At 30.7% G+C, this 13333-nt stretch overlaps 1 protein-coding gene across 1 annotated transcript in view; it reads right to left on the bottom strand.

Annotated features, from left to right (window-relative positions):
- Positions 1-1693: 1693 nt before the first annotated feature.
- The window catches only part of LOC135956847 (cytokine receptor-like), a 115924-nt gene continuing 104284 nt past the window's right edge, over positions 1694-13333 (bottom strand). The window contains exons 10-14 of the mRNA XM_065507441.1: positions 12701-13160; positions 12491-12611; positions 12221-12390; positions 10952-12147; positions 1694-4417 (exon numbers count right to left, since the gene is read on the bottom strand). Coding sequence (XP_065363513.1) covers positions 3965-4417; positions 10952-12147; positions 12221-12390; positions 12491-12611; positions 12701-13160 — 2400 coding nt within the window. The 3' untranslated portion in view covers positions 1694-3964. The remainder of the gene's footprint in view (positions 4418-10951; positions 12148-12220; positions 12391-12490; positions 12612-12700; positions 13161-13333) is intronic.

The raw sequence follows: 13333 nt of genomic DNA, 5'->3' as shown, positions 1-13333 counted from the left end.
AAAAAAATTAAAAAACAAAAAAAAAAATTTTAAATTTAAAAAAAAAAAATTTTAAGTTTTAAAAAAAAAAATTTTTGATAATTTAAAAAAAAAATTTTAAATTAAAAAAAAAAAATTTTTAAATTTAAAAAAAAAATTAAAATAACAATCGAAAAATTTTTTTTTTCCAAAAAATTCAAAAAACAACTGGAAAAAAAATTAAATTTTGTTTACCTAAAAATATTTAAAATTTTGAAGTATAATTTGGTGAAGGGTATTTAAGATTCGGCACAGCCGAATATAGCACTCTTACTTGTTAAAAACTTGTAATTGTTTACTCAGATGGTTGTAATATTCTCTAATGCTTTTAGTATGGAAACTCAAATAACTCAACTGGACTCAAGCCATTCCCTTATAGAAAGAAAAATTAAAAATAAGCAAATACAATTGCCATCACAATTTGTGCAATTAATAAAGGAGGTACGAAAAGTTCCAGCACCCTTACAAGCACAGCATTTGCACTACGACTATTTTTTAAATTAAAGATATCCTCCCTGATTCACTTTATAAGGATTAAATAGCAATCTCAAAAAAGACCACTTTTTTACAGTTCCCTTCAGATTTAATCCTCTTAATTTCATGAATTATTTCCTTTTTTTGTTTAAACCTTAATTATTATAATAATATGTCTCAAAAGCCCTAACTTAATTTTTTTTTTCAAAAATATCAATGAAAAAAGGGCCTATATTAGATAACTTCATGAAAATAAAAAAAAAAATTAAATTTTAAAATGAGAAATAAAATGTTGGCTCTTTTTATTAAAAATTGCATCAAAACTTTTTTTGTATCTAAAATTTTATGGATTTTATTAAGTTTTTTACTGCTCCTGTAAAGTAACAAGTAAAGTAACAAAAAATGGAGTTACGCCTTTTTTATATTAAGCCATCGATATGTTGAAATTTTTTTATAAGAAACTAAATATTTTGATATTTTTTAGTGTTATACTAGAATTTTTTAAATCTGTTAAAAACTAAAAATTCACATCGTTTACAGTTTCGAATATTACCGATGATCGGATAATCCTTTAGAAATTACAGATTTATTAAAATTTTCTTAATTTTCCCACTATGTAATGGAAATACTGAAGAGGAGCTTGATTATTTAGCTATTACTGTTGTAGAATTGCTATGAATAACCACGGGAATCGTTTGAGATTGGAATACGAACTCTCATGGTGAACATTGAAATTGCCAAGTATTATTTTGCTATCCCCTTGCTTTTCATGGACCTGATGACATTTTGAAATTCTCATAGCTTTCAGTGTTGGATGATAGGCTGCGATACTGTCAACTTATAGTTGACGTTATGCCGTCCACCGTCACTGAATATGTTATTGATGATTTTTACAATATTATTTCTAACACCATTATCAGGTTGCCCAGATATTATTGTGTTCAGAGGGTGGAGAACGAACACGTTCACTTTTTAGGTAGCACCAGCAGTTTTTATAATTGGTAAATAGGGACTGAGAGGTTTAGTTGCACTAAATGTGTGTATTTTTGTGGGTGTGTTTAACGTTGAGAAGAGAGAATTCTAGCTATGGGTTGAAGTATTGGATATTGGGAAATTCCATTATAATTATCCACAATAAATATGTTTAAGATATTCACCAGCATCTGTGTATTTTTGATACTACAAAATAAACCATAATACATTTGTCTTCACTGGTTGCAAGTCTATATTTTTGAATATTTTTTTAATCCTTATTCACAATCAAATTTTTAAATTTTATAAATTCAATAAACAAGTATTGTATGGAAGGAAGTGTTATTTTCTAAACATTTGTTAAATGTACAATTTTCATTATAAACAAGGATATAAATACAAACTTAAACTAGATTTGTTCTTTAGCTAATTGTAATGGCACAGATGGATTAAAATTATAAATGTTTTTTTTTTTGTGTGAATCTGATTTTTTTTTTGTAAATAACTTGTTAAGGTTTTTTTCTTCAGTCAAATTACAATAATTTATTAAATAGTGTAAGTGTAATGCTAAGATTACTATTTATGTATATTTATTTCATTGTTGTAATTTAGTTTCAAAATATGTAAGTAGTGCAAGAACAGGCTAAACGAACCTTTTAACTATAGACTAGATTTACATGTTTTAATTTTTTTTAAATTTATTTACATATCGACTTAATATAAATGTCTTAAAAATAATTTTCCAATTCGAAATGGGAATGTCAAGAATGTTCTGTAATTTTTGTTATATTGTAGATTTCACACATTGGCCAATTATTTGAACTATGTGTAATCTCATTTAGAGTTTAAGCCAAAAAATGCCATAGTACGAATACCTTTGCGCGAATTTATCGTATGTTACAAAAACCAAATCTTTGCTTTGGCTGGTATCATCATTAGTAAATTAAATTTCACATACGTTAAAATTAACTGAAGTAGTAATATTTCCATAAATATAGCGAATATCGGTATAATATTTTACTATGTAAAAATGTAACATACGATAATTTCGCGCAAAGTGGTCGATATGCATTTGCTATTCGCATAAAAAGTTTAATCGTTGGCAATCGTTGAGCACTTTTTTCAAACATGTTTACAATTGTGTTCGTGTACTTTCTAGTAAAAATTATTGTGACTTTCTGGTTGAATTTTCCGTTTTGGTGTATTCAGGGACTTATAGTAAAATTTCACGGATAATATTTTTGCGGAACAATTTAACCCCTTAAATCCCTGTTTTAATGGTGTTTTTTGCTCTTTTTTAAAAGAAGGTCAAAAGGGACCCATACCTTGAGGATTTATAGGGTTAATATATTCTACAAAAATGTTCTCCGTAACATTTCACATAAATCTGTTGAATACATTTTATACCTAAAATGTAAGGATCACATGGTTTCTTATGCCGATTAACAATAACAATGTGCCAGAGTTGGGAAACTTTAACCCCCTCTCAAAGTAAATTCAGATGTAAACTTTCAAAACGCCGCTACACGTGTCTTTTTTTTATCGCCTCTATCACAATTTTTTGGCCGGACCTTGTAATTTTTTTTTGTGTTCTACAGTGTTATGTGTAATGAAATTTTAAGTGTTTGTTTATTATTATATTACATTTATTAATTTAAACAATTACAATATTTGTATCAAGTACGCGAACTGACTCATTAACACACATAAAATGTAACAAATTTCGAGGGAATATACAATTGATATTATATTTGCCAGTCACTAATTTGCTAATTCTTAAACAAAAACATTTTGAAAATCAAAGTGATTTGCCTGAAATATGTGGCCTAGCGTTAAGGAAACGTTCAATGTGCTTAACGGCGCGGAAGTAAACAGCTGATCGATTTTGTTGTGTGTAAAGTAATTTTAGCGATAACATGTAACGCAATCGTAAATTATTTTTCTATTTAAAACAGAATTACATAGCGTTTTAGGTAACATCTATTAACAGTGTTGATTTTAAAAGTCAATCACATAAATTGATAAATACTAATTATTTTAAGAAAGCTCCAAATCGTAATAAAGTGTTACGTAAAGTATACGATACGGTTACAATTCCATTAAAGGTTGGCTATTCCGATTTTAAGGCCGATTCGATATTATAAATTATTTAAAAGACAAGTATATAAAATAAATTTAATAGAAATAATATTTAATAATAAAAAAATGTATTTTTTGTATCTGCCCAGCAGTGTGATGTTACGATAACGGTTACAGTAACTTGTAAATATTTTTGTTAATTTTGTTTTTCAAATGTGATGAGTATTTCGACACAAAACAACGTATGTAAATACATATGTATATATGTATGTACAACAATATGTATGCCTAAATGTATTTTTAGTAAGTCATTTCAATCTACATAACCATAATTGTAAACTGTGACTATAGCGTAAATTGAATAAGATCAACCAGATCAACCATAAGTTCGTGTTGAGAGATGGATGCTAGCGTTAACAGTTTATGTATTGAGTTCTTTTCCTAGCGCCACATTGGTACCAAAGTTGGCCAGTTGTTGTTGTGTTACGTATCCATAAATTGTATTGTTGTTATTGTTCGGTTGCTGTGTTGCACTTGTCACTGAGACAGTTGTTCCATTCTGTTGCAGATTGTCCTTATTGTATTCTGCACTTGGAGATTCATTTAGATCTGTTATAACTGGTGATGTGTGTAGTGATGATAAGATATTTGATGAGACATTTGTTGTTGGTATATTAATTCCATTCGATGGAGTTGTATTTATTGTTGATGTTTCTGTATTGGAAACTGGTGAATTTACGATGGTCTGTGATGTTGGAATATTAATATGTCTCGATTCATCTGGCGTTGTCAATTTGCCTAGAGATTCTATACATGTGTATCCATTTATAGTAGTTGGAGGTTGGGGCTGGTGATGCGAGAAAGGTGGCTGAAACTGAATTAAAATACTCATTAATACATATTTCTTTAGTAATACAGATTGGATAATTCAGCTAGTTATTACATTATTAATATTATTATATTATTAACAATAGCTATATTGAAGTTAATAAACCTAGTTTACAAAATTTTTTCCATGATGTGAATCAAAAAATATATGCGTTTGTTATTTTAGGCCGTCTAACTTCGGGAAAAATATTGAAAAAAATCCAGGATTTTTCGAACTTTTAAGATATTTGTTAAAAAAAAATACTAAAAATAACATTTAAATTTAAAAAAAAATTAGAGTATGTACTATTCTAAATACCATTCACCTAAATATTATGATGGCGTATCTCTTTACCATAGATGGCGTATCTATTGAACGCGGTTTTTGATTTTAATAACTTATATGTCATTTTGAAAGGTATATTATATATGCTTCACCTTCGTGAGAAGGGTATATACAAGTTTGTCATTTCGTTTGTAATTTCCACAATATATTTTCCGACCCTATAAAGTATATATATATCCTTATAGATAGCGGAGTCGATTAAGCCATGTCCGTCTGTCTGTTGAAGTCAATTTTCTGAAGACCCCAGATATCTTCGGGATCCAAATCTCCAATAATTCTGTCAGACATGCTTTCGCGAAGTTTCCTATTTAAAATCAGCAAAATCGGTCCACAAATGGTTGAGATATGAGGAAACAACCAGGACAACCTCGATTTTTATACCCTTCAGCTTCGTGAGAAGGGTATATATAAGTTTGTCATTCCGTTTGTAATTTCTACATTTTTCATTTCCGACCCTATAAAGTATATATATTCTGGATCCTTATAGATAGCGGAGTCGATTAAGCCATGTCCGTCTGTCTGTCTGTCTGTCTGTCTGTCTGTCTGTCTGTCTGTCTGTCTGTCTGTCTGTCTGTCTGTCCGTCTGTCTGTCTGTTGAAATCAATTTTCTGAAGGCCCCAGATATCTCCGGGATCCAAATCTTCAACAATTCTGTCAGACATACTTTCGAGAATTTTGCTATTTAAAATCAGCAAAATCCGTCCATAAATAACGGAGATATGAGCAAAAATCCGAGACAACCTCTGAAAATTTCATCAAAAAACACAATGTATTGCATGCTTTGACAAAAAAACAACAAAACGTATGCTTGGGTGTGCAAGCTTTGTGTATTTGGTTTTTTTTTTGTTTTTTGTTTCTTTTGGCGTTGTTGTTGTTTTTTATACAACTAAACGTTTGTTTGGTTGTGTGTTGGTTTTTTTGACAAAAAAGCAACAAAACGTATGTTTTTGGATGTGCATTCTTTGCGTATTTTGTTTTTTTTTGTGTTTTGTTTCTTTTGGCGTTGTTGTTGTTTTTTATACAACTAAACGTTTGTTTGGTTGTGTGTTGGTTTTTTTGACAAAAAATCAACAAATCGTATGTTTTAATGTGCATGCTTTGCGTATTTTGTTTCTTTTGGTGTTGTTGTTGTTTTTTATACAATTAAACGTATGTTTGGATGTGTGTTGGTTTCATTGCCTTGCGTATTTTGTTTTTTCTTTTGGTGTTTTGTTTCGTTTGGCGTTGTTGTTGTTTTTTGTGTTCTTGATAAATTTAGGATGCTGTACGCTGAAAGTGGGCAATGTACATACATATATACTAATTATAAAAAATAATAATGCATCCACAACAAAGGTGAAGGGTATATAAGATTCGGCATAGCCGAATATAGCACTCTTACTTGTTTTACCTATTTTTGACATATATCTGGATTACTAAGGCCCTAATTGTGTAAATCACTTGCGTTAAAGGCTTCACCAACGCTGTTGTGAACGCTTAACAAAAAATATAAAATTTTATAAATCACTACGGCATTGCGTTTAGTCAACGCCGAAATATTACGATGTCACTTCTATTGTCAAATCTCTACGTAGCCGTGGTTGCCATTGTATAAGTTGATACTAAAATTTAAAATAAAAACATACAAAAAGATGTACTTATATCGTGTTGGCAATGCTGTTTGGCTTATAGTGTAAGCCAAACAGCTGTATGGCGTTTATTTACTTTTGAATCCATAAAATATTTGTTCAAAGAAGACACAAAAATATAACAAAATAAATATTAAAAACATAAAAGTGAAGTTTTCTGCTGGGGTAGAGAACGATACTTGTGGAAGCTCAGTACCGGAATTCTGTAACTTTTTAACAACAAAATTTTGTCGTTAAGTTATCAAAATTCATAAGTTAACAATACTTATCGTTAAGAGATACTCCGAATTGAATTATACGGATTATTTTCGTTAAAAATAGTCGGTAAATAACGACATTTGTCAGGTTAACAACAAATAAAATATTCTAGTTAAGTCATAACGATAATTGTTAAGAAGTTAGTTTTGTAACATAAATATTTGAAATAAGCCGTTCTTTGAAAGTACGATTGGTCAACCTTTTTGTGTTCGTTAGATACAGACTGATTTGAGTTTTAAATATACAAATTAACTTGCCTTAATTATCATTTGCTTTTAAAAAATAGTATTCGAATTTTAAGAGCAACTTTTATATGGGGCATAATATCCTTATTTAACACATTTCTGGAGTGTATAATGTTTATCCCTATTTTCAAATTTCCTAGTGAGTAATTTATTTAGCGATGTGATACGATTATAAACTTATATAAAAGCTAAAAAATCGTTTTAAGACCGTTTTCTTAGAAGGAAATTCATCCGAATTTTTCGACGGTCCTTATAACAACAAATATCTTAATTCTGAATCAATGATCACTTGTGGTGGCATAGACATATGGATTACACTGGGTTACTTTGATTTTTAGAAAAAAACTCTTGTTCTTCGTTTTCAGTAGGTTTCGCTAATAAATGTATTTGGGGGAGCTGGTGTTTGATTTTTAAATATAAATGCGATTATTTATTCACACGACTACAATTTTATCTACCAACATAGACATAATAAATAAAAATGATTTTTTTAATTTTAAAAATATTGAAATTTATATTTTTAACTATATTCGTCGTTAATATGTATTACCGACAGAAATCGTTAACTTCAAATACTGAATATTAAATTCGTTAGAGCAACCGATATTTTTCGTTACTTAACGACATCGGTAGGAATATATAAAAACTTACAGAATTGCTGTACTGGGCAGACATTTGATGATAGTCCAAACCTAAAGTAGTTATATTATATTTAAATATTTGTTATTTTTTTAAAGAATATTTGACCACTTTTTAAACTAAACTAGGGCCTAAGGCATTAATATACACAATGATAGATATTTCAAAGACCTTTGCAACGACGTATATAAGACCATGGTAAGTTGGATCAACAATGGGTCAAAATCCGATTATTTTTTTTCACCAAAAAAAATTAAAAAACATTTTTTTTTTAAATTAAAAAAAATAATCTTCAATTTTTAAAATATAAAAAAAAATTTTAAATAACAATTCGAAAAAAATTTGTCCAAAAAAATAAAAAAAACAACTTTGGAAAAAAAATATGTAGATTTTGTTTAACTAAATTTGTATTTTGAACTATAATTTGGTGAAGGGTATATAAGATTCGGCACAGCCGAATATAGCTCTGTTACTTGTTTATTCTCACTTAGTTACTGAACATTATAGTGTTAACAACAAAATTTTTTTGCTTTGAAAATGTAAAATTTTGTATGTCTGAAATGCTGGTATAAAATAAAATCATTTTTGAACCGATATTAAAAATGGATCCATTACGAAAACCCGAAGATATAGTATGTGCAGCTAACCAGCCGAATCGACGTTCAGCATTAAAATTCATATCAAATTTTAAAAAAAGCTGACGGTACCTGGGCTCGCAGCACAGACGAAAAGGCTAAAATACTTGCCGATCACTTAATTACAGTCTTTCAAACAAAGAGCCACCGGTGTCAACAATATCTATTGATGGCATATTAGCTATAAGCCCAGAAGACATTAACGAAGTAATCAAATATAATATTAAAAAAATCACTTGGAAATGATTCAGTTTCACCTACTATGATTAAAAACCTAATTGTGTTGTTTATAATATTTAATGCGATCTTTAAACAAGCAGTTTTTCCGACAAATTGGAAAACTGCTCAGATAATAATGATACCAAAACTAGGTAAAGACTTGACCGTACCATCCTCCTATAGACCAATAAGCTTAATTCCTTGCTTATAGAAAAAGGGTGAATTCCAAAACGTCTGTATGCAATGCAACCTCAAAAGTCGAGCAATTCTTAAGGCAACCGTGTAAACTTTGATAATGTTTCATATCACAAAATGTATGAAAAAGTAAAAACAGGCAGTATGCTAAGTTTTTTTTGTAAATTTTAACTACGCGTTTGCTTGCTTTGTCTTGATAAAGATATGACTGCATTGCATACAGACGTTTTGAAATTCACCCAAAGTGCACGACACCACAATTAATAACTCGTATGGAAACCACTATATAGCATCTAGTATACTAGATAGCTACCAAAGATGTGTGGAAACATGGTTAAACAAATGGATAATACGATTAAATGAGGGAATATTTTTTTTTCGGGAATTTCTTTATAAGTTTTCTTCTAAAAGTTACAATATTCAGATTCGTTGCAATGGCCAAATTTGTTGCTAATTGAATTATTCTAGTAGATTTTTCGGTTCTAGAAGCAGATAGTCAGTTGGCAAAGAAGTATTACGGTTGAAATATCCGAATTGTTTCATAGGGTTATTAAAAATTAATCAAATTTATATTTTATTTTAGTCGGAATTCCTATGTTTTAATAAAACAATTTTCTTTATTTGAAAAAAAAAATCCTTAATCTAAGTTATCACACAATTTACAGAGTTATAGTTTATCTAGTCTAATCAGTGACCAATCAAAGCTAAGTCTGGACTATAAAGTCGCCCTCTATAAAACCATTTCAAAACCAATTTCGACATATGGAATCCAATTGTGGGGAACTGCTAGTAATACCAATATAGAACTTATACACATGTCCCAATCAAAATTTCTTAGGACCATGACGGGCGCACCATGGTACATAAGAAATGAGAACATTCACAGACATCTAGAAGTACCATTGGTAAAGGATAAATTCAGAAGGGTCCATGAGAACTACAACCGAACGCGCTTGCTAGACTTCTAGCACAGAGCCAAACGCAGTCGAGTCTTCCTAGAGCTTATCAGCCAATTATGAATTAATGCTCTGTTAGAGAGTAATTCGATTTAATTTTAGTTATAAGATTTGATTACTTATTGTTAGTCCTAAGTAAATAAGGCTGATTCAATAAATAATAAAACGCATAAAAAAAATTTAAGGAGAAGAAAATTTTGCATGTTGACTTGCGCAACTAAATTGATTAATTTGAAAGCGCCCTTATAGTACTATATTCGGCTGTGCATTTTGTATAAAAACATTTTTTTATAACTGAAAAATATCTGTGGTAAATTTCACATTGCTAGAGGATAATGTTGTTTCCAGATGTGGGCCTAATATAGGAGCTACATATATTTATGGATACATATTGAAATGTCTATTTTTATGATTTATTTTTATTAATACCATAGAGTCAATTTTGGGAAGAAATTTGAACGGGATCTGGGAGAAATCATGGACCAAATTTTTCTATTTTCAAAAAAGAAAAATGTGTGAAAAATTTCATGATATTATTGTATTTGCATAATTTGTATAATTAAAAATAATAGCAAAACGTTTTCGAAAAACAGCAACTATTTTGGAAGTTGTCTCACATTATGATGGTCCATAAATCTAGTTATACTTGACCGATTTTCTCCATTTTCAACACCAAACATTTCTGATCAACAATAAATATTTGGGGAAAATTACATTCCGTACGTCCATTCCTCGAGGACCTATCTTGACAACAACAGACGGACAGATGATATCCGTCCAGCTTGATCGCCTTATAATAGAATAGGCACTTAGAATATATATTGGTTGTACGACCAATATTTCGGTATGTTACAAACGTAATGACAAATGTTTTTGGTGGTAGGTATAAAAATATGATTTATTTACTGATTTTCAGAATTGGGATCGTTTCAAGATTCTTCAGTATGATTTATGTGTACCTAGATCAGTGATGTTCATCCCATACAACAATTGTTTAAAAAATTTAAACACATTTGTTACGCTCTTTTAAAGAGCGTAATAAATGTCTCATTTTTTCAGAAATTCAATAAGCATTGTTGTTGGTTGGTTTTTGGATGAAGCATAGCAAACACACGCGTTTCAATTACAATTGAACACAAAAAAAACAAAGTTAAAAATAAATAAAAAATTTGAGAGTATTTCGGCCGTATAATGTATATTCTTTCATTTCCTTAAAATTTAAATTATATTCATTTAATAAATTGGTTTTATTTGACAAAAATTCTAAATTTAAACTTTCTTCATTTTGTTGTTATTTTAAGTGTTTGACATTATGTTTGCTGGGTAGCTCTCTCACCAAATATCTTCATTTTTATTTTTGAACATCACTGACCTAGATCTATAAACGTCAGCGCAAACGTATAATAACTGAATAACTTACCAGTTGTTTGGCAGCACTTGGCTGTATGTAACCATCGTTGATCATGGTTGGGAATGTTGGGTTGAAGTGTTGCACTGTTGGAACATTTCTTTCAGTAGCATTTAAAATTGATGCCAACAGTTGTGAATTGTGTGTCACATAACCATTGTTTTGTTGTGGAGTAAAATTTTGAACATTCTCGTTGTCGAGGCTGGGTTCTTTACTGGTATTTCCGTCATCATATTCCTCCTCTTCACAGCCAGACACAGGAATTGTATTGTTACTGTCAATCGATGATAATCTTTTGATTTGGGGATGATCGTGATATGTGAGATTTGAATTTGAAGCTGAACTCGAATTTGAACTTAATTCTTCGTTAGTTGTTTCTAGTGAAGGGTGTTCTCCGATTTGTTCCTCTTTATGATGATCTTTGGAGCTGTTACTGGAGGAGAGCGAGGATAATGCATTCGAAGAGCCGTTATGAAAATTAGTTATTAAATTGAGATTTTCCTTGTGGCCATAGGACACCAAGCAATCATTACTACGAGATATGTCCGAATGGAATTCCTTTTTTGTTGACGATCCCAATTCCGATCCATTACCCAATGTATCCGTGGCATATTTGTAATTGGTAACCAAACCCTCTGGTAAGATGACTTTAATGTTTTTCATATTGTAAATTTTGTTGCGTAACCAACAGCAGAGGTAAGCAGCAAATGCAATGACAATAATCAATGCCACAGCATATATCGAGGCCTTTGAACTTGCTGAGCAGCTGTAACTGCGCGGAGCAGCCATCCAGGGGGAGGCAAAATAAAACTTGCCATTGTCATTTTGAAAAATAGACTTAGTGTTGATGTCAAATGAATTGTCTTCCACCTCTGATTTACAAAAACCTTCATCAATTGTCGACCCCTCCAGTATAACATCTTTGTTCATGGCTACAATTTCTCGATCAACTTCCTCCTTTCCCCCCACATTGACTGCTCTTACCTTTAAAGCATATGTCTTGTTTGAATTTAAGCAGTCTGGTTGCTGGAAACGGCAACTGCGACCTTTCACAATAGAAACACGTTCATAAATTGGGTTATATTTCTCATCTTGCCGTATAAGAGCGACTATATAAAATAAATGCCGCCCCGATGGCAAATCTGGTTGATCCCAGTATATAACAGTATCGTTTTCGTAAATGTTGAGATTACGTGGACCCGATGGTACTGAAAACGTAACACAAATAATTTACTGTAGAACAAATATGCAAAGGTGTACGAAAATTATATGAATACTTACTTCCGATGAGAGTGGTAAAGTTGATTCGCTTGCTGGGCACAGATTCCTCGATAGTGTGAGCGGTAACATACACTTCATAGTTGGAATAGCTATTAAGGCCAGTCAAGTTATAGGATGTTTGCTCAATAGACGTTGTATTTTTTTCAAATGTATGATCTGGATATTTTCGCCTATAAATGCCACAAAAAAAAATTAAGAAAAAAACACATTTATCAATGAAAAAACATTGCTCGTAAAACATTTCGTTGTTTTAATAATTTAAGAACTTACCAATAGATTGTGTAGTTACTTAAAATGCCATTGTTTTTATCTGGTGGACTCCATTGAATTTCAGCTGATTTACTTGTGACTGTGTTTTTAATGTACCTTATAGACTTGGGCGGCGAAGGTGCTACAAATAAATACAAATTTTGGAAATTTATTAGCAGATACTTATGTATGTATATATACTTGTACATAAATTGCATTCAATCTTCTTACCCATTGCTTTGGTTCTAATACAATTCCAGTCGCTAATGCGACCTTGTTTACTTGACGAGTACATGACCATATTTACACATACGTTAGTGTACGCCGGTAAATCGGTAATGGTATGATTTCGATACTCCTTTTTTGTTCTTAAAAGCTCAACAGTAATTTGAGGCGTTACACATTTATCATCCATCGAGGCATGACAATACGTCAAGTTGTAGCCCTTAAGTATTGAGGCACACACGCTGCCTGAACTCCATTTAACTAAAATTGCACTTTCGTTTAGCGCATTAACCTCCAGTTCCATTTTCATAAGTTCGCTCGAAACTTCACCCGAACATCTAGCCCATTGCATGCCTTTATTGTAGTGTGGATAATTGGCTGATATAGCCAAATTTAAACTCCGATCTTTTGGTTCAGTTGTGAAATTTGTTGCTAATTTGCCTAAATACTTGTACGAAATTGGTCCCTGCAATGAAATGATTTAATAATTAGTTTATTTAGTAAATTAATTAGAAGATTAAACCAATTCAGTATCCAGGATTCTAATTTTTAAAGAGTGTACATTAGGGTGGTTTTATCTCATAGGTTAAAAAAAATGCGAAGATGCGTTATTTGTATTATTATTGCTTATTATGGACA

Source organism: Calliphora vicina, chromosome 4 (assembly GCF_958450345.1).
Source record: "Calliphora vicina chromosome 4, idCalVici1.1, whole genome shotgun sequence".
NCBI lineage: Eukaryota > Metazoa > Arthropoda > Insecta > Diptera > Calliphoridae > Calliphora > Calliphora vicina.
This window is presented reverse-complemented; position numbering and strand designations above follow the sequence as displayed.